Source organism: Chanodichthys erythropterus, chromosome 2 (assembly GCF_024489055.1).
Source record: "Chanodichthys erythropterus isolate Z2021 chromosome 2, ASM2448905v1, whole genome shotgun sequence".
NCBI classification, from domain to species: Eukaryota; Metazoa; Chordata; class Actinopteri; order Cypriniformes; family Xenocyprididae; genus Chanodichthys; species Chanodichthys erythropterus.
Window position 1 is genome coordinate 12825508 of NC_090222.1, and position 27528 is coordinate 12853035.

General features: G+C 39.2%; 2 protein-coding genes across 3 annotated transcripts in view; both read right to left on the bottom strand.

The window, feature by feature from the left end:
• LOC137030782 (syndecan-2-A-like) overlaps positions 1-14218 on the bottom strand; it is a 43572-nt gene extending 29354 nt beyond the window's left edge. Inside the window, exon 1 of one of the 2 annotated variants that reach the window (XM_067401217.1) lies at positions 13875-14207. In XM_067401217.1, coding sequence (XP_067257318.1) covers positions 13875-13934 — 60 coding nt within the window. In that variant the 5' untranslated portion in view covers positions 13935-14207. Of the gene's footprint in view, positions 1-13874 lie in introns of both variants that reach the window. The other variant, XM_067401221.1, reaches the window with a different exon arrangement.
• Positions 14219-15705: 1487 nt separating this feature from the next.
• On the bottom strand, positions 15706-25879 carry mrs2 (magnesium transporter MRS2). Its single transcript, XM_067401231.1, has 11 exons — positions 25285-25879; positions 25136-25209; positions 24993-25029; positions 23204-23316; positions 22843-23016; positions 21946-22076; positions 19439-19555; positions 19127-19279; positions 17038-17155; positions 16372-16485; positions 15706-16282 (listed from the first exon to the last, which is right to left on the bottom strand). Exons 1-11 carry the CDS (start codon positions 25448-25450, stop codon positions 16211-16213), a joined length of 1269 nt encoding a protein of 422 aa, XP_067257332.1. The 5' UTR covers positions 25451-25879; the 3' UTR covers positions 15706-16210.
• Between the last annotated feature and the right edge of the window lie 1649 nt (positions 25880-27528).

Consider the following 27528-nt stretch of genomic DNA (forward strand, 5'->3'; position numbering starts at 1 on the left):
CGAAACAAGAGATCCTCTACCCGGGGGCGAGTTTGCTCTTGTCCCAGTTGACCTGAAGACCCAACCGGTTGGGAGCTACAACCATGTCGGGTAGGACTTTGTACTGACATGCCCGACCCTCGAACGCAGACCAACCTAGGAAGGGTCTGCGTCGAGGCAGAATCGAGACATGAAAGTATGCGTCCTTCAGGTCTATTGCTGCAAACCAATCCTGGGGACGGTCCAGGATTGGCCGTAGCCCACCGCCCTCTTATGGTACAATGAAGTAGGGGCTGTGAAACCCCGACTTCATATCGGCTGGAGGGACCGGCTTGATTGTACCCTTCGCCAGGAGGACAGCAATCTCCACCCGGAGAACAGGAGCACTGTCCAACGACACCGGAGTGAAGTGGACAGCCCTGAAGACCGGGGGACGCCGGGCGAACTGAATCGCATAGCCGAGTCTGATAGTACGAATGAGCCAACTGGACAGGCTGGGGAGCGTGCTCCACGCTTCCAGACACTGAGCCAGCAGGACCAAAGGCACCACAGACGCACCGGGGGTGGGGCAGCAAGGCAGAGAGGGACCCGACCCGGACAGCTTGGGGGCGGCCCGGAGTGGGGTCAGACTCTGCGAGGCAGCAGTGTGCATGGGAGACGGCGCACGGGACGCGGTCTGCACCATCACACTGCCACCTGCTGGCGAATGGGGAGGGAGCTGACAGCAGCGAGGCGGAGCCTGGCACACTGGCAGACACCCCCTGTTGTGACCTGGAGTTTGAGGAAACTGCTCCTTTTGTGGCAAAGTGGGTACCGCTGGACTCCGGAGAGCCAGCGGCGGTAGATGGACAGCCGCCACAAAATCCCCCGCGGCCCTCCTCCGGGGGTGGGAGAGCAGATGGAATACTCTCCCAAAGGGCAGGAACCTTCCGCTCCAGGTCGCCCGTCTCAGGGCCGAGTTTTCCCCGACCGCTTGCCACCTGGCTGGCAGAGACGGGCTGGGCACCACGTCCGCGCCCGGCACCCTGCTGTTTGGCTGGTGTAGGCTGCTGCTTTGCCAACTTAGCAGGGGCGGAGGAAGACGCAGGCGGGCGCCCTCGGCGACGAGCGGGCTGAGGCTGAGCCACGGGCGGCTGGGTGGAGGCAGCAGCGGACCGCCGTGGCATGACATGTCTGATAGCCTCAGCCTGCTTCTGTGCACTGGAGGACTGTTGGGCACAGCTCTCCACCGCGTCGCCGAAAAGGCCGACCGGAGACACGGGGGAATCCAGGAACCGATGTTTGTCGGTCTCCCTCATGTCTGCCAAGGTCAGCCAGAGGTGGCGTTGCTGGGCTACCAGAGTAGACATCGCCTGGCCAACAGAACGCGCTGTCACTTTCGTTGCCCGGAGGGCAAGGTCAGTGGCAGCGCGCAGCTCCCCAAGCAGCTGTTGGTCAGGACCTTCCTGGGGCATCTGCGACAGCGCTTTTGCCTGATAGACCTGCAAAAGGGCCACCGCGTGCAGGGCAGAGGCAGCCTGCCCACAGGCACTGTAAGCTTTCTCAGTCAGACCGGCTGAGAATTCACAGGCCTGGGACGGGAGACGCGGCTCACCGCACCAGCCAGCGGCCGTTGGACACAACTGCGTCGCAACAGACCGCTCGACTGGCGGGATCTTCGCGTACCCCCTGGCTAGCCCGCCGTCCAGGGAGGTGAAGGCGGACGAGGGACCAGGCCCTGTACGAGCCCCAAGCGGAGCTTGCCAAGACCTGGTCACCTCATCGTGTACTTCCGGGAAGAAAGGCATTGGGGGGGACGCTGGATTTGACCAGCGTGACCCCCCGCCAAGTACCAATCGTCCAACCGAGATGGGCCGGGACAGGGTGGAGGGTTCCACTCAAGCCCGACGCACAAGGCGGCCCGGGAGAGCACAGCCGTAAGCTCGGGATCCGACTCGGGCAACGCTACCGTCCCGGGCGGCAGCGCGTCCGAATCCTCCCCCGAGGACTCAGGCTCACCTTCCGATGCAGCGATCGACATCTGATCCGCCGCCGGCACACCAAAGGTAACGGCTGGACAGTCCGTAGAGGGCCCAGCGGAAACCAACGGTGGCACGATGGGTTGCGGTGCTGATGAGGCGGCAGGGGCCCGAGGAGCGTTTCCGCTCGGCGGGGAAGCCCTGACCGTAATCCTCCGGTCACCCTTCCTATACAGCGCCGTACCGTCATTCCGGTTCCCGGGGCCGGAAAAAACGGTCGTACGCGGCATAGGAGAGGGGACCCCCGCTTCCTGAGACTTCAGGAAGGAGAGTCTCGACCTCAGCATCGCGATAGTCATGTTCCCGCAATGGGAACATGAACCATCCACAAAAGCTGCTTCAGCGTGCAGAATGCCCAAACACGAGATGCAACGATTGTGCCCATCAGCAGGGACCAGGGAACGACCGCACCCATTAACGCACAGACGAAATGACATACTGTCAGGGTTCGTCTGTAAAGCTCTTTTAGAAGGGGAAGTCAACTCACTCGTGCTGAAGCACCCAGGGAGCGACGCGATGTGTCAGGTACACCACTCCCTGACACACCGAGGAACCGGCCCAAATCGCTGCCTCACACACACTCTTTTTTGTGTTGCTGTGAAAACAGCAGTTTAGAGCTTATAGCTCGGCTCCTCAGACACTCGCGACCTCGCTGCACGTGCCCTCTTCACCAGCACCAAAGCTCGCTGCAGATCCTCTTCTGAGGCAGTGTTTTAGTAAGAAAAACACACGAAGAAAGGAGTCTTCTAAATAGGACACCAGTGAATGGCTCCGAAGCGAAAGACAGAGTGCGATTGCATCTGCTTCCTATTTATATACACCTGTCGGGGGCGGTGCGCATTATGCAAATATCGCACGCCAATTCCATTGGCTTGTTTTAGTTTACACGAAGATGATAGGGCTCTCTAAGCGATATCCCAATTCGTCGGTCACTACTGACGTACGTCGAACGTGACCGACTGAAAGGGAACTAAGTTCTCTTTCACATGTTATTGTGCTTAAACTGTTAAATACACACATGGTTATGTAATAAACAAAGTTCACAAACACAGTCAGTTATGTCTGTGAACGTAAACAGCAGGGAAAGAAATCGCTTGTGTATTTTAGATCTGTGTATTAAAGTGACGCAGCGTAATATACTGTACTTACTGTTGTATATGCTGTTAATATGAACCAAACAACACAACAAAAACAGAAAATCACTCAATGCTCTTGATTAACACTTTGACACATATGATCAGCCTACTTTCATGTATTTTGGGAGAAGTGAATACATTTACAAACAACAAAACACATTCACTTACACGTATTTGAGAATCGGAATGTCAGGTAGTTGATGACATAGCTAGCAAGTTTGTGAATATTTTAAATAAAAAAAGAAAAACTAAATAAAAGCGATACATCTGTCATACAGCGCTATTGTGGCTACGGTGTGTCACGTGACAAGCATGACGCGTCGCCATGGAAATAATAAGGCAATACGTTCTAATATAACGGTTAGAATCAGCTAGGATATTTTAAAGGTCCCGTTTTTCGTGTTTTTTTGAAGCTCTGATTGTGTTTATAGTGTGCAATATAACATGTGTTCACGCGTGTTCATGCGTGTAAAAAAACAGTATTTTTCACCTAATTTACTTATCTGTATACCGCTGTTTCCACTGTCATAAAAACGGGCTGATGACTTCCTTGTTCTATGAAGTCCCTCCTTCAGAAATACGTAACGAGTTCTGATTGTGCCAGCGGTTCCTGTGTTGTGATTCGACAGCAGCTTAGCGAACCTTGCCCGGAAAGGTCACACCTCTTACCATAACGTGGAGATGCATGCGCTCAGTGTTATTGTAAACATGTCTTTAATTTTACCCTATCAATTTGAGCCGGAATCAGACCCGGTGATTGGACTGCGGGATGAAAATAACAGCGTTTCGACGACATGGCGACAAACACACTCTACAAACGCAACTCTTGTGTATTCCTGTGGGCGGAGGTTAGTCAAAAAACTGTTTTAGTGACGTCATTAAAGAAGGAAGTAGAGGGATGTAGTCCAAACTGGCCGTTCGATGTAGGCGACTTCTGTTGAATAAAATATCTCGCTTGCCATTGAACTTTGAGCTTTAAAATGTTACAGATTTTATTTATACTCTAACAACAACATTACACACTAACTAAAGTTTGAAACATGGGATCACGAAGAATGGGACCTTTAAACTTACATGGGAAAGGGTTAATTAACTTTGGTAGCTTTAATAAGAATACATATCTTATATAAATGCTGCTGTTAAATGCTCTGGTGAGGAGATAAACATGACGGACTATGTACAACAAGGGGAGGAGCTAAGCTAATAGTCGTGGGCAGGGCTTCCCCCTGAAAATCTGAAACAGCTCATTTGGAAAGACTGCTTATGATTCATGGGGATTATAAAACAAGGAGTAGGTGGATTTTTACCATTATATGCTGGTTGTTTACCCACTCTTTGCATACACATCTTTGTTCAGACACCTTATAAAAGTGAATTATGCGTAATGGGTAAAAGGTTAAGTATTCTGTTTTTTTTTTTGTTTGTTTGTTTTTTTTAATTAAGCTATTTATGTGCCCCCAAAAAATTCATGTTCATCATACAAGAAGTGTCACTGTATGTATGAATTTGATTTTTATGTATATTTTGAACAGATTATTAAATCTGGACAAAAAAAAAAAGTGACAATAAAACAATATGACATTGCACACACACACAAAAAGTTATAATTTAATCACCACATTCAATTAAAAACATTCAAATAACTGTAAACATTCAAATCTACTGTAAGTCAACAGCACCAGCCCTCCATTATTTTCATTGCACTTCTTTCTGTACTCAAAGGACAGAGTAAATGAGTAAATTCTGATTTTTTTTTAAGATCCTTTAACAGGTACAACAAGGTGTAACATTTTAAAGAAAAAAATCACTTGGTGCAACAACACAGCTTGACATCATGCAGTTGATCAGCACCTTCAAAAAAAGACAAATCTGAGGCATGAGCCTCTCTCATTCTGAGCAGCGTTCCTCCGTCTGTGCTGCTGGAGGCCGGCCAGACCAGCTCCCTCTGGAAGGATAACCAGGCTCAAATTTACTGCTTACTTCTAAAAACCAAGCAGACTTTGGTGGAGTCTTTCGTGGACTTTTTTCTGCGCTATTCCAAAATAGCACAGTCACACAGTCGGTATCAGACAAACTTTCATGAATCTTGCAGACTGTAAACTGTTTTCCGCATTCCAACATTTCTAAAAGGGAAAAGTATTATCTCCAAAAAAACATAGGAAACTGGGGTAGAGGATTCTGGAAATTTGCAGGAAATTATATAGATGTTTTCTTTAAAGTTCAAAGAAAAATAGGGGACAGACATTTTACTCTAGTCCCAAGTGTACACTTGATCACCCAAAGGTATTTAAGTTTCAAGGAATTTTATAACTAATGCCTTAAAATATGCTATGAAAAATCTCAAATAAATATCAGAAAAGTAAAACTGTAGAGAAAACAACTTGCAAATTCTTCACTTCAAATAAAATCCACCTTAAAATATAAAACGTCAAATGCTTGGCCCAGCAAAGAAGCTTGTTTCTAAAAATATGCTTCAAATTCCAAACAGGCTTTGCTTTGGTAGATAAAAGTGGAGTGAGGAGGGAAAGAGAGTGTGAGGAGTGAGAGAAAGGTGGATGAAAAAATAAATACAATCAGATGAAGCATTACGATATGATATGTCAGCTTAAACTCTGATAAAATGTATCGACCACATGAAAGCCTCAATATCTCGGGGCATCTTTCGTGGTCATGCCCTCCATCTGCAGGGTGCTATCTAGCTAAATAAGGTTCAGCAAAACAAACCTAAAGGCAAAAAAGATATTGTGAAACTTTACAGAACCCAGAGGGGTTATTCCCCCACCAAATTTAGACTTACTCTGTGGTTGTACCATATGTTAAATGTTTCTCTTCAGAAGCTAAAGATTATGAGTGATCAGATTCTCATGATGTGGATTTGGCATGTTAAAGGTGCTGTATGAAATTTTTTTGACTGTACTAAAGCACAAAAATATTTTTGCATAGATTTAGGAAACATGCTAAGTTCCCATACTGTTTTTCCAGAAAACAATGCTAGAGCCAATTATTCTACTTGGAAATGTGTGCTCCGTGTCGGAATGTCGGTCTGTGTTGGTCTGTGTGATTCTGCCCGTTGCCAATTTACCCAATAGTATTTCGACACTTGGCGGAAAACACTGTGTATCGCAGCCACGGAAGCCAGCAAACAAACTAGCTCTGAGATTGCAGATTCTACTGACCTAAAAAGCCTCAACTTCCATCTAAAATTCTCATTGCATATTAAAACGCAGATAAATCAACTTATCAATTTGTCGCTTTCCATTGTCAATTTGCGTTCGTTCCTGTTGCGTGTCCTCAATCTGGCAACCCGTGTGCATTGAGTCTGAGGAGGAGGGGGTGGGAGAAACAACCCTCTCCAATATTTTGAATTTGGACTGCAGTACCCATTTCAACCACTAGTTTTTAACTTGTTTTTAAACTACAATGCTTAAAAACGCATGTAAATGATACATTTTCGTGACCACTCTGCACAGTCCAAAATCTCTACCAGCTGACAAATTTCTACCAGTTAATCGTGTCTACCGATACCGGATCAACTTATCAACTTGTCGCTTTCCATTATCAATTTGCGTTCGTTCCTGTTGCGTGTCCTCAATCTCACAACCCGCGTGCATTGAGTCTGAGGAGGAGGGGGTGCGAGAAACAACCTTCTCCAATATTTTGAATTTGGACTGGTGTACCCATTTTAACCACTAGCTGTTAATTTTACATACTGCACCTTTAAAATGCCTCCAGATGAATAATGCTCAAAAAGGCTAAAACACAATAAAACCAAAACTGACCATATTTACTTTCATAATACATGTTTCTAGACTTACTGTGAATAATTCCTTTTAAAAAAACAAAAAAAACAAACAAAAAAAAACCTATCTTTTATCAATATGTAACAACTTGCTTCACCTCTTAAACAACTTTACTTTACCGATGACATAACCTAAGCCACATAGGCTACTCGATAATGTTAATCACTAGACAAATAGCTATTTAGGCATTGTTTGAGCAAATGCACTAATGCTCATTTCTGGTAAGCAACACCTATTTTTCACAATCCAATCAAATCTACATTTTTTTTTTTTTTTTTTTTTTGTATTTGCAGTTTCATTTAGAAAAACATGATATAACAGAAGTGAAATGGGCTGCAAATGTTTCATGTTTTTTCACAGCAATGCTCATTAAAGATGTTGCTGGCAATCTAGAGGATGCATATTTTAATGAATCCTCTGTGTAGATTTCCAAATATAGCTTGATATATATGATAATATGCACATGAGCAGTCCTTAACAGCTGTTTTACATTGATGATGCATCTTTGGCTGTGCAGTGTGTATCTGATTGGACTTACAAAAAAAAGTTGTTATTTACAGACATATATCAAATATAAATATAAGTAATATATCACTATACAGTAAGTAGTAGAAATAGATTAATCATATATATGAATAAATAAATAAAAAACTCAAGCTTACTGAAGACAATTGAACAGTGATAAAGAACATTAGGAAAACAAACAGAATGAACATAAATTGTATAAAGTAATTGAATGTATAAAAACACTGCATAGTCTTTACTGTACAAATTAAATATACATTTATTCTTATTAAAGTTACAAAAGTGATTCAGTCAAGAGCACTGAGAGATTTCCTCTTTTTAGTTGTATGATTAACATTAATGATACAGATGACAGCACATATATTTGGATACTGTCACTTTAAGACCTACTGCACGGATCCAATATACTTTTCTTTCTCAACTGTTTACGTTCACTTAAAGGGATACTCCACCGTTTTTTCATATTAAACTATGTTATTCCCTTAACTAAGACGAGTTGATACATACCTCTCTCGTCTCAGTGCGTGCACTAAATCTGTCTGTCTCGCGGCGAAACTTTGTTAGCACTTAGCTTAGCCCAGTTCATTCAATAGGGGCCAAGCAGAGAAGCTACCAAACACCTCCACGTTTTCCCTATTTAAATACAGTTACTCGAGTAGTGTAACTCGACCTAGGACGGTGGGACTTTTCACGAGTGAAGATATTACTGCGCCAAGTCAAAGTGCTCCCGAGCACTTGCTATGGTATTCCACCATACAATATAGTTATCCATTTTACACGCTTAGAAAAGCGCAACGTTTTGTTTTGTGTCACCGTCCTAGGTCGAGTTACACTACTCGAGTAACTGTATTTAAAAATGCATACAAATGATATGTTTTCGTGACCGCGTAGCACAGTCCAAAATCTCCACCGGCTGACAAATTTTCTACAAGTTAAACAGCTATCGCCCACCCCTATTGATAAATTATAATTATGCATACATTTTGATTACATAATAGAATTTAGAACAAAAAGTACTGAGGGATTCAAAAGCAAATAGCAAAATGCCCCATAACCCAGCTGTTCTCACAATTCCTCTGTTTACGGCTTTCGCCGCTAGTAATCCATAACACAAGCTACTCCCACAGAGAGAGCATAGGAACATCTGCATCTTGTACATAAAACATCTGGCATAGATGTTTCTGCATTCTGGACAATAGAAGCACATCCATCTATGGGATTTACGCAAGGCTGGGGACTCTCACGTCGACGCATTCCTCCAAAGTCCTGCAGACAGCGGCCTAATCTGTCTGCGGTATGCAGGATCTGCTATGTCAACACACTGGCATGCCATGGAGAGAAACACCTATGGAACCATTTATCACTCCAGGACAATATCCTCGCTGGTTTTATCAGATGAGCTATGACAAATACAGGCACAAAAACATTCACCTTCATCTGGACAGACTGACAGACGTTCCACCGCCTTAATGAACCAATACTTTTTTAAATTGCAAACTAAACACACCCACACAACACTGATTGACAGTGCTCCAGATTTAGAACTGTTTTTAATGTGAGTGGAACCCACGTAAAACTGTGGACAGACATGTACAGAGAGCAAATGTACCCAGTGTTACGTTTCTCTTTCGCTAAAAAGTCTGTACACTGTAAATACAGATGTGTTTCCGAAAGCACACCCACAACAGATGAGAATACCACATGCATCTGGCAAACACACTTGGTCTTTTCAGATGCTAAATTGGTCTTCAGTATGGATAAACAACACTTGAACTGTTGGCGCATTTTTATTAGCTTGTACATTACTATATCATTGTGACATTGTGATAGAATAATGTTTCAAAAAGTGCAATTATCATCCATCACAGCTTTTGTAAACCCTTGTTGCAGATATATTCAACTTAAAAGTGAAGTAAATTCACTATAATTAAACTCTAATCTGACTTCTCTTATAGGTTTATTAAAGGGGCTAGTTCACCCAAAAATGTCGTTCCACACCGCAAGACCTTTGTTCATCTTCAGAACACAAATTAAGATATTTTTGATGAAATCCAAGTTTGTTTGTTTTTTATCCCCCATAGAAAGGAAAGTAATTACGTCATTCAAGGTCCAGAAAGGTAGTAAAAACATTGTTAAAACAGTCCACATGACTACAGTGGTACAACCTTAATGTTATGAAGTGAAAAGAATACTTTTGTGCAAAAACAAAACAAAAATAATGACTTTATTCAACAAATTTCTTATCTACCCTGTCAGACTCGTAGGCAGTTGACGCAGTAAACGCAGTTCAGCGCTTTCGTGTTTATGTCCGAACGCAGGCTCAGTATTGGCACGCGTCAGCATCACACAGATGCGCTGTGTTGCTCACGTGAACAGCATCAGCCAATACTGAGTCCTGTTTTGACATAGAACCTGGAAGCGCTGCAACAAAAATAGCGTAAGACAGTGGTTCCCAAACTTTTTAGAGTGGAGTACCCCCTGAGGCATTCACCATCCTTCTGCATACCCCCTCGCTTCCACTTAGACTGCACCTTTTCCATTGCCCCCTAAATTGACTTTCCAGTGAATTGATTATCTTTATAAATACCTTTACATCATAAAAAATATTTTAAATAAAAAAAATTTCAATAGTAAAATATGCAATGATGATAAAAACGTGAAAAGTGATTTTTTACATACTAAAACCACCAGTAGGCGGTGGTAAGTCTTAATGCATGAGTCACCGAATCATTTGTGCATTCAGTAACGAAGCAAGTGGCTGTATTTATGAATGAATCATTGAATCAATGACTTTCACTGTTGTAGTTCTGCTGTGGCTTTCATTGGAACTATTATTTCATTGCAAAATAGAGTACATACTGACAATACTGAAAACATCACTTAAAGGTGCTAAAGAGGATCTTTTCGTCGACTGAGAAACCAAAGACTGTTACTGAGTTTTTGAAATGAGCGCATGCGTAAGAACAACCCCCCCCTCCTTTCGAGGGAACGCCTCCCAAAACTCGTGCACGAGTATTGGAACACGAGTGTTTACCACCGGCATTCGCTGTATCGTGTTATTCATTATGTCGGACTCACCGCAGGTAACTCATAATCGGCAGTTGTTGCTCCTGTCTCCTGACAAAAACATTGCATGCGGCGCCTGTGGAGTGTGGAAAGTTACTGGAGCGCGCAGCCGCGCACGTCTCTCACAAGGAACGTCGCGGCAGTGATTGACAAGCCAAAGGGCCAATCGTTTACACGATGATCGCGTAAACGATTGGCTGATGTTTTTAAGGCCCTACCTCAAGCACAGATGATGTATATTAATATTATTCCTTTCAGTGCACCTAATAAATAGTCTTTTAACAGTTAGTAAAGACAGTTTCAAGTAATATTGCAAAAATGTATAAAACAAAACATCCTCTTTAGCACCTTTAATATTACCGTTTTTGTTTTTTGTTTTTTATGTTCTATAAAATCAATGTCACATTTACAAACGTGTGGATATTTGGATATGCATTCTTGCTCGTATAATATTATCAACATTAACAAGAACTCACAAAAGGTATGTTTTTGTATCAAAAGTTTGAATCTTAAATTGATCCATGCACCTCCTGTGCCAGGCTATTTGTTTTTCATGCTAGTAAGTGCTAAATCTACAGGTACATTGTCGAGAATGGCAGTAATGTAGCACGATCTGCTAAGGCAGCGGACTCTGACGTAACCTGTAAGCACCCATATGCACGCTGCTTGTATGGAAATGAATTTAGTCAGTTTGACGGCAAAAGATATATTTGATGATAAAGATAAAAATGGTATTTGGATTGGATGTCATTTATGGCATTGTGCCCTGAAACACATACTCGGTTTTAATTTTATTTTAAGGTGGGGAAGAATTAAATGAACGACAAAACTCTGCATTTTGTTCGCGTACCCCCTGTTACGTCACGTACCCCCAGGGGTACGCTTACCCCAGTTTGGGAACCACTGCTATAGGACAATATCAGGGGAGAAACGAATTTGTTGAATAAAATCGTTATTTTTTTGTTTTGTTTTTGCCCACAAAAAGTATTCTTGTCGCTTCATAACATTAAGGTTGAACCACTGTAGTCACGTGGACAATGTCTTTACTACTTTTCTGGACCTTGAATGTGGTAATTTCATTGCTTTCTATTGAGGATTAAAAACAAACCTCACAGATTTCATCAAAAATACTGTATCTTAACTTGTGCCTTACAGGTTTGGAATAACATGAGGGTAATTAATGACAGAAATTTGATTTTTGGGTGAACTAACCTTTTAAGAGTTCTTTAGTGGTTTGCATTGTAGGGATTTACTGCTATGAGTTATTCACACTTTCACTCCACTCAGCCCACCACCTCTGCAGAAAGTTTCCTCTATCTCTATGTCTCTGTTTTTCTCATGTGTTAATGATTGCCTGTTGCAGGATTCATCACAGATAGATAGATAGATAGATAGATAGATAGATAGATAGATAGATAGATAGATAGATAGATAGATAGATAGATAGATAGATAGATAGATAGATAGATAGATAGATAGATAGATAGATAGATAGATAGATAGATAGATAATTTTAAATTTTCCATATGCTTGAGGGGATCAGAAATGCACACACACAGAGAGAGACAAACTGTCTGACAACATCCCTGTTTCATGACTTCCTCTGCCTGGGGTTGTATATGCAGTCACTACACAAATATTGTTCAGGTGTTCTGAGTGGGAGTCTGTTTACGCCCATGAATGAGGTGTCAGCACAGTCATACGTCTGTCATAGCATGTTTCTTGGCAATAGGTACAGTTTATGTTTGGTAACATCATATTACGACAACATTATTTTGTGGAACAGCACAATAAGAAAGGTCATCATAACCTGTTATCAACACTTAGTCCCTAATAGTACAATGTTTCATTGTTCTATTTGTCCAAGAGGCAGCTGGGTTTCAATTTAATGGTTTAATTCAGCAGTTTTGCCACTACATTTTGGCTGTTTCCAAGTTAGACCAGACAGTTGTGGCTTTGGATCAGGCTATGAGGAGTCAAGGCTTCACATTATGAGAATCCTCACTGTTGAGGAACTGAAACCTCAAATACAGTCAAAAATGGAATGAAAAGAAATGAAACAAGGAATGAAAACCAATGGGAACCACTTATTAACCTTTTTAATATTAATTTCATTAGCTCTAAGAATCATGAAATAACCTTTTAACTTCTGATTTTAATGAAAACATGTTAATGTTACAAGTAAATTATTAATATTCCATTCCTTCTATAGAAATGATGTTGAAACAGATTGGCTAATACTTAAATAAGGTTGAACCGACTATTTATTCACTATGAATGATTATCACTGATAAAACTGTAGATGTGGTGCAACTTGAACTCAGGGTCAAACTGAAGAGTTTGTAAAAATCATTGGTTTCAAGGTTAAAAAAGGATAGAGAAAGACCTTATTTCAGGACGTACTGAAAACACGAGGGCAGTTGCTTCACTCGCACAGCAAATCAATAAACAGGGTATTAGCACGACCGTGCAAAAGCTTTTAACAACTTCCAAACATCTTCCTGTAAAATTACACTGCAGTGGCTTGATTTTATTGCTTCTTTGTAATGGGCTTCATCACAGTTGAGAGCTAAAGGTAATTAACACATACAGATCTGCGTCCTGAAGTAACCTGCAAATTGCTTGACAGCACTTTGAAAGCAGTGTTGCTATTGGGAATCAATGTGCTGCGTTGCTTTTCAGGCTAGTTCACACACAGAATAGCGAGTGACCTGTGGATAGGAACAATCACTGATAAGCAGGAATTGAAATTCTTTGCAAAAACAAAAACTCCCACAGATCTTTTCTATGGCTGACAGCTCTGAAACAGAAGCACGTCTATTTACTTGGTCTTAATCTGAATTTTATTTGCAACACCACAGTGGTTTTCAGTTTCAGAGCTGAAAAAGTTAACTCATCTGAGTGTAAACCTGGCTGAGAAACCTTCAAGTTCTCTCAGGAGGAGATCAGGTTTCCTCAGCTGGTTGACTAAAAGTTGTCTCAGTGGGAAACTAAAAATGAATACATTTATAAAGTGACAGTGAACTTTTTGAAGATTTATTTTTTTCCAGAAGTTTGGATATCCCTGTAAAATGATGAGCATTACCACTTTACATCACATCACTGATGCTGTTATACAACAATCTCATAATATGATCGTGATGGGCTTTACAGGTATTCCAAGTTGACACTTTTTCTGAAGCAAAATACGCTTGTCAAGAGTGATTAAACAGTAGAAAATAAGCATATATCCATCATGTCTGTCAAAACAACACTACATAATATGTTTATAACAATATGCCGCATGTATGTAGGCTACCATCAACAAAAGTAGATCGGCGCAAAAAAACATGACCTCTGCTCAAACTCACCTTGTCGCTGGACAAGCAGACAGCTGCTGAAAGTGTCAGGAATATCCAAATGTTCCTCATTATTCCTCGTTAAGAAGTCTTTTGGAAAGAAATCGTGGATGGCACTCGTCCGCGCTCCTTAAACCAGCTGCTCTCTTCGTTCTCTTTTACAGCTTCACCTAAAACACACACGCAAGATCCTTTTCAAAGAGATGGCTGGCGTTTTGATCCACCTGATCAAACTTCTCTTTTGCCTTTCCAAACGGGAACTACTGAGAGAGTCTTGATGCGATGTTGATGTGTCGGGTCCATGTGAGGCAGCGCGGCTCTGCTCGGATAGAGGATGAGAGAGAGAGAGAGAGAGAGAGACGGGGGAGGATTTTTTGCGTCATAGTTGACTAACATCTACTTGGACCAGACTTGTCTCAAAACCTGGTAAACTAACAAAATGAACATCGTTATGTCGCAATTTCCGGTCAAAAAGTGTCTGTGTAAAACGTTAGTACTAGAAGAGCGTCAATATTGGAAAATTAGCTGTGTTTTGGAGAGCGGTAACTGGTCCAAGTTAGTAGACCCGCTACCATGATCAGCTGACCTTTTGTTTATGTGGTCCAGGGGGGAAACGGCTTAAAAATGGCACGACAAGCTGGTAGCTGGTTTGTTGCTGGACCAGGAGGCTTTACCAGACCAGTTCTCAACCTTTTTTACTTCAAGTATTCCTTTGACCAAGACAATATTCAAAGGCTCTCTTATCATAGCCTATATGCTGATATAAACCTCTTGTATTTATTTTGTGTGTCAGTTTAAACGTAAAAAAAAAAAAAAAAAAAAAAAAAAATTTTAATTAAAATTATGATAATATAACTAAAATTAAATAACTTTATGACTTATTGGGGCCACAATTGAAATCTTGCTGAGACCCACAGTGAGCCCGGCCCCATGGTTGAGAACCAGTGCTTTAAAACCATCAATTTTACATAAACTATGTAAATCAAAATTTCAATTACAAAGCCATTACAGGCAAAGCTAATAGTTTAATAAAATGTAGTTTATCATAGTTATTGTTCTGTTTATTTGCTTGTGACAACTGTTGCTATAATAATCACCCATAACCGTGGCAACCAGCCACCACTGTCATCAAGAAACACAATGGCAAAGATTATGAAATCTTCTTAGAAGGAGATCCCATATTAGTTATGTTTTACAGTGGTAGCAATAAGTCCTAAATATGGTATTATAACTCATCAATCACTGTAATTTAATTACTTTTCCCGTTAAGTAAAAAGTAAGAGATTCGTAATTTTCTGCAATTTAATTTGTTACTTCTGATGTAATTGCATTAAATATTCAACATAAAACATAAGTGCATCAGAATTGAATGTCTTTTGTTAAAATGTATGTTTTTGATGTAAACTTTGGTTAGTTTAAGAATAATTTATACAATTTTATATCATTTATTTTAAAGAATTTGGTTTCATGTCTATCCTTGTATTGTTTAAGATTGATATGGGATTTAAAAATTAATAATGCAATACTTTTTAGAAAGAGTAATTAGTACAGCAATCTATTACACTACTGACGATGTAATTAGTAGCAAGTATAGCTAATTCATTACTTTTTTAGAGTAACTTACCCAGCACTGGTTATTTCTATAAAAATACAATCCCTTTAAAACACATTTCACCTTTTACTGTAGATTGTATTATTTTCATTAGAAAGATAATGTTCATAATGTTGCCTTGTGGGATATACAACCTATCTGTGTGAATAAGTTCTGAGTGGGGGTTTGTCTCCCCCTGCTGTTCTGAACTGATGTAAGCACACACTTTACATAATTCATTACACACTCCATTTATTGAGGACTTTTATGCAAATAGAGGTTCAGAGAATTTGAATAAGAAATCAAATTTTGAATAATGTATACACAAGTGCTATAGTGCTGCAAAAACAACAAATGCTTTATTCTATATCCCTTAAAGCACCCACAACAAATACATGTTTTTAATGTTTTATTAAAGCTCTCTCTTCATAAACATTTGTTTCTTTAGTTCTTTAGTTAGTGGCAGATCATTTTGCTCTTTGAAAGATTGTCACAGTCAATAAAAGGTATATGATCATTGTGTCTTTATAATATTCACAACAATAAATACAGAGATTAACCCAAAACATACTGCAAGACAAATGTCACATAGCAAGATAAAACTGTAAATTATACCACATAGGACCTGAATAGTTAAATGTGACTTTACATTAGACCGAGGTAAGCAAGTCGTGATACTGAAAAATACAGAATGCATAAAATATGTAGATACAGAGAAGGAAGGGGAAAAGATGTTGAAAGTGCAGCAGTCACACTATCATCTAATTCCAGGTTTAATGTCTGTTCCTTTTAACGTGCCGATGTGGTTCTTCCTCCAAACAGGGGGAATCTGTGAAAAGAAAAAAGATACAGTCATCACTATGAAGTTGTAGAGAAGCTGTTGTACAGTAAACATGAAGTGTTGTGAGTGTGACGCACAGGAGGAGGAGAGCTGGGTTCTAAATGTCGGCCCAGAAAAGAGAGAAGCCTTCTCCAGATTAGTCCACTGCCCAGGAACATGAACCCTGTCACTAACCAAAACACACGTGGGTCCTACACACACACACACACACACACACACACACAAATCAATGTGGGTCAATAAACAACATGTTCTCAGTCAGACTGATAGCCTCAGCCTCAGATAAAAAGGCACACAAAACTGAAAAGTCATCATCTGATTGGTTGAATTCTACAGGATTTCCAGGAAACGGTTGTTACATTGTTTAACAGTCCTCCCGGAAACTAAGCCATCGTGACGGCAAACGAAGAAGCTGTCATGTTTACAACTGTGACAATGAGCGCTTATAAGGATCAAATAAGCTGTGGATTTTCAAAAGTATGATAAGTTCGTGAAGTTTGTGATAGACTCTTTAAGATGCGTACAAGAGTTTTAAAAGTCTGTGTGTTATTGTAGGGACATCGACTTTACATTTTCACGTGATTGGTTGCTTTACATGTCAGTCAGAGACCTTTTGCCATTAGTCAAAAAGGTCTGGCAATGTGAGACTATCAGATTGATAACAGTACACAATGCTGGCTTTAACAATGAAATAAAATGGTACACAGTAACAAAATGGTAAACTGTAGAAAAACGGTACCAACCTCTTCAAAGGAAGATTCTAAATTCATTCCAAAAGCCACACCCATCAGACCAAATAAGGAGAGGGAGAAGGTTCCCATGGTGAGCTGGAGGTTCAGGCGCATCATGACATTCCGATGGCTAAAGACAATTTTTAGGCAAGACACCACAGGTGAATAGGGTAAAAATGTTAACTAATCGATATCACCATACTTCCTACAGTTGATTAATCACTGACACAGCACATTAAAGCCCCCCTGTAGTCAATAATTTTATTCCTTAAAACTCATCAATGATCACCAAAATTACATATTTAAAGTTTTTTTCTGTGAAAAAACTTCTTCATGCCTTAAAATAGCTTGAATGTAACTACTCCCTTGCCTAATTTAACATAAACAGAGAATATGAATATGCTAATTAGCCCTGCCACAAGAGCTCAGAGATCCACTCGGTCAACTTACTGAGGTAAACGCTAGACAGTGGTATCGCTTTTTACAACGTCGGGACTCATAATGGTTCTACACCTTCATTTGAGTCCAGCTGTGTTTGATTATACTGATTGGACTTGATTAGGAAAGCCACACACCTGTCTATATAAGACCTCACAACTCACAGTGCATGTCAGAGCAAATGAGAATCATGAGGTCAAAGGAACTGCCTGAAGAGCTCAGAGACAGGCAAGGCACAGATCTGGCCAAGGTTACAAAGAAATTTTTGCTGCACTTAAGGTTCCTAAGAGCACAGTGGCCTCCATAATCCTTAAATGGAAGAAGCTTGGGACGACCAGAACCCTTCCTAGAGCTGGCCGTCCGGCCAAACTGAGCTATCGGGGGAGAAGAGCCTTGGTGAGAGAGGTAAAGAAAAACCCAAAGATCCCTGTGGCTGAGCTCCAGAGATGCAGTCGGGAGATGGGAGAAAGTTGTAGAAAGTCCACCATCACTGCAGCCCTCCACCAGTCGGGACTTTATGGCAGAGTGGCCCGACAGAAGCCTCTACTCAGTGCAAGACACATGAAAGCCCGCATGGAGTTTTCTAAAAAACACCTGAAGGACTCCAAGACGGTGAGAAATAAGATTCTCTGGTCTGATGAGACCAAGATAGAACTTTTTGGCCTTAATTCTAAGCGGTATGTGTGGAGAAAACCAGGCACTGCTCATCACCTGTCCAATACAGTCCCAAAGGTGAAGCATGGTGGTGGCAGCATCATGCTGTGGGGGTGTTTTTCAGCTGCAGGGACAGGACGACTGGTTGCAATTGAGGGAAAGATGAATGCGGCCAAGTACAGGGATATCCTGGACGAAAACATTCTCCAGAGTGCTCAGGACCTCAGACTGGGCCGAAGGTTTACCTTCCAACAAGACAATGACCCTAAGCACACAGCTAAAATAACGAAGGTGTGGCTTCACAACAACTCCGTGACTGTTCTTGAATGGCCCAGCCAGAGCCTTGACTTAAACCCAATTGAGCATCTCTGGAGAGACCTAAAAATGGCTGTCCACCAACATTTACCATCCAACCTGACAGAACTGGAGAGGATCTGCAAGGAGCAATGGCAGAGGATCCCCAAATCCAGGTGTGAAAAACTTGTTGCATCTTTCCCAAAAAGACTCATGGCTGTATTAGATCAAAAGGGTGCTTCTACTAAATACTGAGCAGAGGGTCTGAATACTTAGGACCATGTGATATTTCAGTTTTTCTTTTTTAATAAATCTGCAAAAATGTCAACAATTCTGTGTTTTTCTGTCAATATGGGGTGCTGTGTGTAATAAAATAAACATTAAAATGTGTATTTTGGATGTTTTCTTTCCACTAGTCTGAAAGAAAACAAAGTTCTAGAAGAAAAATAGGCCAAAATTGAGCAATGCCTGAAAAAAAAACAAGGGTTTTACCTTAAAAATGTAAATAACAGATTCAATTAAATTGTAAGTGACACGCATAACTTCTCAATTAACTAACACTCTTTTGTGGAGAATTTTTATTTCTTTCATGATCCAATTGTGATATTGTGATGTATTGTGACATCTGTACAGTATCTTGATGTGTATTGCATCATAAGGTACAGCCCTAGCGCAGTTAAAGGCATTATAGAAAAGATGTTGTTGCCGCTGGTACCTATCCAGGTTAATGAAGATGACGCTTTCAGAGTCATCGATGAGGTCTTTCAGCTCTCTGGCCTTGTTGCCAAGCTCCTCTGCTTGCATAAAGTAATTCTCCAGCAGTAGCTCCATCTCTTCAGCGTGATCTATACCCAGACTGCTCTCCTCACTGGCTCCATGTGAACACGTACACACAAATACCCACATACAAACACAGGCAAGATAAAACAGATAAAAGGCCCACACAACAATTATCAGATATTTACACTGACATCAAGAATATTTGTGTACATGTAAGTGTGTTGTTATGAAGTGATGTGACACCTACAACACTTGCGGGTCGCTCCACTTGGTGACACAGAGTTCATCTATCAGTTCATCCTCATCCAGGATTTTCAGCAGACTGTCTTTAAACATTCTAATGTCCGTCTCTAGCTCTGAAAGGCTGCAGGGAGATAAAAAGGCTTTTTTTTCCTTTCAAAGAAAATTATAGACCATGCTACTTCAAAGCTTCCGCTCTAAAAGAAACACTGCAATGACTTTAAAATCATTTTCTACCAGACAGAGAACATTTGCCTAATAATAATGAGATGTGGGCTAGATATGTACATTTATGAGGTTCACTTTATGATTTATCTTGATCTGTCAGATATGGTTTGACAATAAACCATGATACAAATTCCCGGTGATTAGTATTATGATTTCATCTTGTTTAATTATCATTAAAACTGTATTTGATTATAGTGATTCGAAAAACTCGCAGTAAATATCGTTCAGTATTAAGCGTAGTTAGCAACAGTCTCATTGAGGCGCAGTATAGGTTTCGTCCTGTGTGAAAACCTGGCAGAAGGCAGAGTCTGAGAAAAATTATATGAAAGACTGTATGAATGAATGAATTGTATGAATGTATCTCTAAGTGGTAGCGACTGTCTTCAGAAAAGTTTCGATGGCATTTGCTTTTCATGTTCCCTCCATGTAAAGCCCAATAAAGTAGCGTTTATCAGCGCAGCGCTGCTTTGTTTACAGAGGTAACCAGGGAAACAGCTGCATAATGCTGTTCCATAAGTGCCACCTACTGTCAGAGAATGGATTTATATTTTCATTTAGCCTGTCTGCCATTTTTCTTCAGATCAATGAGAAAACTGGACCAAATTTCAACTGGTAGATGGAAAATAAGATAATGTGCATGTAGATAATGTATTTATTTATTTATTTATTTCAAAATTTTATTTGTACATGTATACAATATAGGCCTAGATAACTCACTTAACATACTTTTTTGTTAGTTTAAAATCCAACCATCAATTTTAATGTTATTATTTTTATGTTTATGCAAACAAAAAGTACATAGTGGTGCTAATTTTATTTGTTTGGTGGTTTTTCGACTTGATGAAATGATTTCAGTGCGTGTATGAGTTCTTTTCAAACATTTCCAGCACATTTTAACAATACCATGATAATACTGATAACCAAGAACATTTTGGTCTCTATAATCGTGATATGACATTTTCATATAATCTCATCTTTAAGGGCTCCCTGTGGTTTTCCAATGGTTTAACGTTCGAAAATTAATAAAATTATTATTTTTATTTACAATAGTAATTTTTTTAGTTTAATATTATTACCCAATCACAATAAAAGTCACTATAATTATTATCTTATAGTCATACCGAATGGGTCAAAAACATGGGCTTAAAAAAGTTTGAGTTGGTTCTTATAAAGAGTACACCCAACTGTCAATATCCAATTTTTTACCAAGTTGCTCAGTGCTAAAAGGCTGTATTGTTATTTCTATGCAGATGTACTACCCTACAAAACAACCACAACCATTCTAGCATAAATTATTCTATCCAATTAGAAAATTCAGGTATTTTCATGTATTATTCATATCACAACATCACAGAAAAAAATCGTGCAGCCCTATTTAGAACCTATCTGAGATATCAGGCAGTTTTTATTAACACTAGTGATGAGCAAAACTACATATTTTCAAAATTGACAAGTCGACTTGGAAGCTCTCTATAAATGGAGTTTATAAAAATATAAAAAAAAAAATTATATTTTCATTTTTAAAAAGATGTATGTACAATTATAACAATATACTTTAGTATTGCATTACCTTTTCATCAAATTGCAAAAAACTAGTTAATGCTGCTGTGAGGGTGTTTCTAATACAGCGGCTGTGGGAGTGATGGTAAAGTTTACATCTTTCTCTCTTCTGACTCAATCTCTCTCTATTTTTTTCCATCTTTCTGAAAGTTGTGAAAACACTGTTGAGTTTTTCTTTTGCTATTTGAGAAAATGGGGACACAAAAAACATATTTCATGTATTCTCTTATTCACCGCCATAGAATTTTACCCAACTATAACGACTTCTGCTTTGAGAAACCCAGACATGTGAAAAGGGTCTAGGCTTTAATACCACAAAACTATCAAAGACTTAAGAGCAAACATTTTCCTTCAAATCACCACCACCACAAAAAAATAAAAAAATTAGATACAAAGAAAAGAAAAAATATAGATAAACTCACTAGGGGACATTACTAACAACCTAATCAGCTGTTAGACGGTCGAGACGACTTTCCTGACTTATCCCTAATTAACACAAGAAAAACACGACAAAACAATCATTTTATAACTCTGGATAAGCTTCATGGCAATTACCCTAGCAATTATGTTATAGAGATCTTTCATTAAGATTAGCTAATAAGAAAGTTAGATTTTTAATGGTGTAGTTAAATGCCTCTTGCATTTGAGAACATAATGTTCTAAAAACAACAACATGGCTAGGCAAAGGCTTTTAGTGCAGCTTTTTAATGAAGTCAATGAACTCACCTCTTGCTATTAAGCAGGAGCATATGGAGTTTGCTGCGGTCGGCAGAGAGGAGCTTTGGGTCGACCAACGACTCCAGACAATCCAGAACCTGAGGCTGAACTTCATTCAGCCGCATCTGCAGTAAATTCACCTGTGCCAAAACACATGCTTACCCATATAAACATGCAACAACACGATTACACATACAAACATGGAAAAATAATTAAGTAGACACCGAGACCAAGAACAAAAACATGGACAAAAATCAGACTGCGGTATGAAACGATTCCACACTAGCCATGATGATCAACAGATATCAATTACAAACTCAGTAGTGTGATCACAATATTCTTTACAGTTTAAAAAAAAACCAAAAGTTTTGGGTTTTTTAGATGTTGTTTTTTATATGTCAATTACACTCACCAAGGCTGCATTTATTTGATCTGAAATACAGTAAAAACTGTAATATTGTGAAATATTTTTAACAATATTTTTCTATATTAATATATTTAATTAAATACTGAATTTTCAGCATCATTACTCCAGTCTTCACTGTCACACAATCCTTCAGAAATCAGTCTAAAATTGTGTTTTAGTGCCTAAATGACATTTATCATTATTAACAATATTGACAAAATAAATTGTGCAAACCATGATACGATTTTTACAGGATTCTTAGATGAAAAACAAGTTCAAAAGAACAGCATTTTTCTTGGAATAGAAATCTTGTGTAACATCGTAAATGTAAACGTACTGTCCCTTTTGATCAATTTAATGCAACCTAGCTGAATAAAAGTATTCATTTCTTTAAAAAAAAAAAGAAAAAAAGAAACACCTTTCCAAGCCCAAACTTTTGAACGGTAGTTTATTTACAGTTATTGTTATTTATTAATAAAAAAATAACTTCAAATGCTCACCCTGTGTTGCAGAATGGCTTCCAGAGCTCTGAACTCAAAAGGCAGGGAGTAAGTGGCCAAATTTCCATCTCCTGCCAACTGTGGCCCAAGTTCTAACACCAGCCATTTCTCCAGGCCGAGACCACGGAAATCCAGCACCAGTAAAAACTCTGGGGTAACCACTGCCTTCAGGGACTTCACATACAAAAAGGAGGGGGAAATAAGGATAAAAAAAAAAAAGATGTATTCAATTTCCAAATACAAATGAGTTTTCAACTTGAGAATATTTATTGTGTTTGGTATTAATTATAAGATAAAGATCATCTTGTGATCTTATGAAACAATCTTCAGAAGCTCCGAGTGTAATGACGTGTGTCCATACCTCCATTCGTATGATGATGGCATTGTTCCGTGCTGTAATACTTGTTAAGTGCTGGAATCTCAGATCTCTCGCCTGCAAACTAAGCTCCTGGTACAATTCAGTCTTCTTCCTTTCTGGAGAACAGAATAAGAACCAGATCCATCAATAAAAATTTAACATGGCAAATTTTGGCCATAAAACACTTTTTCCTAAAAAACAAAATTAAAGAGTGTATGATGCTCTCTCTCTGTCGCTCTCTTTCTTTCTCACTCACTCTCTCTCCCCCATTCCCTCTCCCCCTCTCTCTTCATAAGGAATTAATTGAATGTTGACAATAAACAAATTTAATATAAAACATTATTTAACATACTTGAAAATCCAACACATTCAAATGGGTGGTGGATAATAAACAAGATTAATTTCAAAATACAAAATTTAACATACTAAATAAAATATTCTGAAAGGCAATTATTTTTCTTTTTCCTAAAAGCAAATTTTCAAGAGGAATGTGTATTAGGGGCATTTCATTTTAAAGAATTTCTCCATAAAATTTTATAGTTTTTCCTATGATAATAAGCATTTTAATAAGCAAGGACTTTTTGAATGATTCTCTTTATTGTTACAAAAGTTAAATTTAATTAAATTTTGCACATTTTTATTTGTGAAGATAGTATTTTCCATGAAAAATATAGATAGTTCACAACATACTCCCTCATTTAGCTTTTGTGTGTAAGAGCATGTTTTTTAAACATAACTCATAGCTAACATTTCTAGCATTGCAATGTAACAAATTTCTCCACAAAATTAAATATTATTTCCTTTTTTATATAATAATAAGCATTAAAGGAATAGTTCACCCCAAAAATGTTCTATCAGCCGTTCAGAGTTATATTAAATATTATTTGCCAGCTTTGTATGGCATTGAATAGTGCCAGAGTTTTTGAAGCTTCAAAAAGCACATCCATCCATCCATCATAAAAGCAATCCATACTCCAGTGGGTTAATAAATGCCTTTGGTCTTATAATGTCTTTTAATCACTGGCTTCTGGCAACGGAATCACGAGAGAGTCAAGTTCCGGCAGAAGGGTGACCTCTGACCCAACATATGACGTAGCTCGAAATCCTCTGACAGTTTTCTTTAAAACTTCTCATTTTAAACTTCTAAATTCATGACCAGCGTTTTGTTTAGCTCTATCCTCTGCACTTCCATGTTCATCAATTCTCACCTAAACTTATGCTACGCCTACGTCTGGTCAGAGGTCACCCTTCTGCCAGAACTCGACCCTCCAGTGATTATAGTTTATAAAGTTTTAAATATGGATATGTTTCTTACAAAAATCCATCGCTTCGCTTCAGAAGGCATTTATTAACCCACTGGAGTTGTATGGATTACTTTTATGATAGATGTATGTGCTTTTTTGAGCTTCAATGGCACTATTCAATGCCATTACAAAGCTTGGATATTACTTAATTATTTATTTTTTAAGAGCCAGGATATTATTTAATATAACTCTAATTTTTGTGTTCGGCTGAAATAAGAAAGTAATATACACCTAGGATGGCTTGAGGGTCATTTTGCGGTGAACTATTCCTTTAAGGACTTAAGTTACTCACTTTACAGTAAAAAATTAATTACATTTTGCACATTTTTGTTAGTAAAGACAATGTTTTCCATTAAAAATATAGAAGTTCACAACATATTCCCTCATTTTGCTTGTGTGTGTTATAACTTATAGTTAACATTTCTTAGGAACAAACATCATTCCAAAATCTGTAACATACAGTAGTTTGTGAAAAGCATCCAACTCACCAAACGATGTCACATTCCCATCAGGCTCAAATTTCATCTGTTGAATGAGAAAGTAAAATAGTAAAGGCAAGTGAATGAACTAATCCTTCTAAGCATAGACAGTGTGTGATTAAATCGAAAAGAAGCACAAATATTTGTCTTACCACAACAAACACTGGGGCAACACTAGACAGGGCTGCCTGGGATGCATCGGTGCCTCTTTGTCGACAGGACAGGTCTGGCAACAGAAACAAATGTTACTTGTTTGAGCAGACGTGCGAGCAATAAAACAACACAGGCGAGCAGCACCTACAGGGTCCCTGAGCTCTCGGCAGCAGTGTGCTGTGATGCTGTGCGCGTCCACATGTTGATGAGAGAGGGCGTTTGAAAGGTGATCTGGAGCACTTCACAGATCTCCAGCATTTCATCGACACTTTCCTGAGACTCCCTCGACACACAAACCTCAAGCATGGCTCCATATTTTAAAACACTTGAGTTAAAAGTCCATTTCACCCCGACACCCAGGTGAAGTTACAGCGCGAGCTCAAACTCCATCAACACAAGTTGTCAATATGACACACTTACTTTGGTCTTACTAGAACTCCATTGGGACCCGGTTATGTTGCTATTTTGTATTAACGTTAGTTGTTAAAGTAAAGAACAACATCTCTGAAATCACGGTAATAAAAAGTAGGAAAGAAACGTCCGGGTTTGATGTCTTTAGCTGTCCTGCTAACTCACATCCGCAGGTATCTCCGCTTAACTATGAGCTAAGCTTAACTCGTAATGTATTTGGTAAACGAACACATGAGTGCAGTAATAGCGTCTCTCATCGTACAGTTTCGCGAGTTCATGACTTTAACGACAGCCGCTCAACGGCATGTTTCGGAAACTGATGATGACGTGAGGTACGCATACAGCACGCGCTCGTTGTCTATCCAATGGACTGCAGTCATGGGGCAGTGACGTCACTGAGCTGCATGACGGCGTTAAAGCTGCACGATTTATACTACGTTTAAAAATTTTGCATAATATAAAGAAATTATTTCTAAATTTAGTAATACTATTTTGAATTGTGAATTTTGCAATGTTAGTATTGAGTCAATTTTTCTTCATGGTCATCTTTTCTTCAAATGTCCCTTTGTCAAAGAATTTTGGTCTGATTTGTCACATTTTTTGGCTTCGAAATCCAATTTGGATGAAAATCCAAATGTATTTTTTTTCTTCTTTCTCTTTAATGATTGCCTTCCTTCCCCTAATTTATGCCTTTGTTCTCCTTCATTATTTATATTATGTCATCCATTGTTATATTGAAATGTTGAAGTTGTTCTTGTTCTTACTTGCAATAAAAAAATAAATAAATAAAAAAAGCTGCACGATTTATCAAACTTGACTTGAATATAAATGCAATAACAAATATTAGGACCCATTTTCAAAAAAAAAGTTTGTTTATTTATTTATTTAATTTATTTATCTGTTGTTGCAAATATTAAATTAAGGACTACCTGTTGTATATTATATTATATTATATTATATTAACGTATATTATATTATATTTCATTATATTATGTTATATTATGATTGGTCAATAGCAGTGTTTAATGACCGCTTCACCCAACAATTCTGTGTATCACTACACAACACCCTTAGCAACCACTCTTAGCAACGTAAACTGTATATTCTCAATTGATATTGTTCATTGAACTGTATTATGTAGAAGAGTATTGTGAGAAAGAGTTTATTATCTGCATTCAGATGTAGCATTTTTCTTCAGGTCAGTTCTATGTTCATAATAAAAAATCTGTTTAAATGTCCGCTGCAATATCTTGTCCTTTTAACATTTAAGGGGTTTTCCCGTGACTGACAGTCGCTAGTCAACGCATTTTTTGCATTTTTGCGTCTTGTTCTGTGTTCACAACAATTCAGTCTTTTCAATGTAAAAATCTTTTCTGCTGACTGACACACTCATAAAGACAGTCTTTGCCGCCATCTAATGGCGTAATAATGTAACTTCTGTTACTGTTCACAGTCAGGGACTATTTTTTCTGGCGAAAGGAAGGCTTTTAGTTAAAGTGTAACTTACTTCATGAAAGTTGCATTGACACATATTTTTGGCTTTAATATTTGTATTGTGTGGTAACCGTTTTATAAAAGCAATAAGGTAGGGCTGGGCGATGTATCGAATGCTTTTGTCACGCGCATTTCTTCAGTAAAGCCGGTTCCCTGATTACCGCTAAATCGCCATCACCTGCTTTCAAATGAAGCGGCATTTAATAGACAGAGCCGTAGTTCACTGATAAGACACGCAATATCGCGTTCAATATCGTCGGCGATACATATCAATATTGAACGCAATATTGCGTTTCTTATCAGTGATCTACGGCTCGGTCTATTAAATGCCGCTTCATTTGAAAGCAGGTGATGGCGATTTAGCGGTAATCAGGGAACCGGCTTTACTGAAGAAATGCGCGTGACAAAAGCATTCGATACATCGCCCAGCCCTACAATAAGGTACTTGAGGCTAGTGCTGTATCGTGAATAAATCACGGCTGAAGGG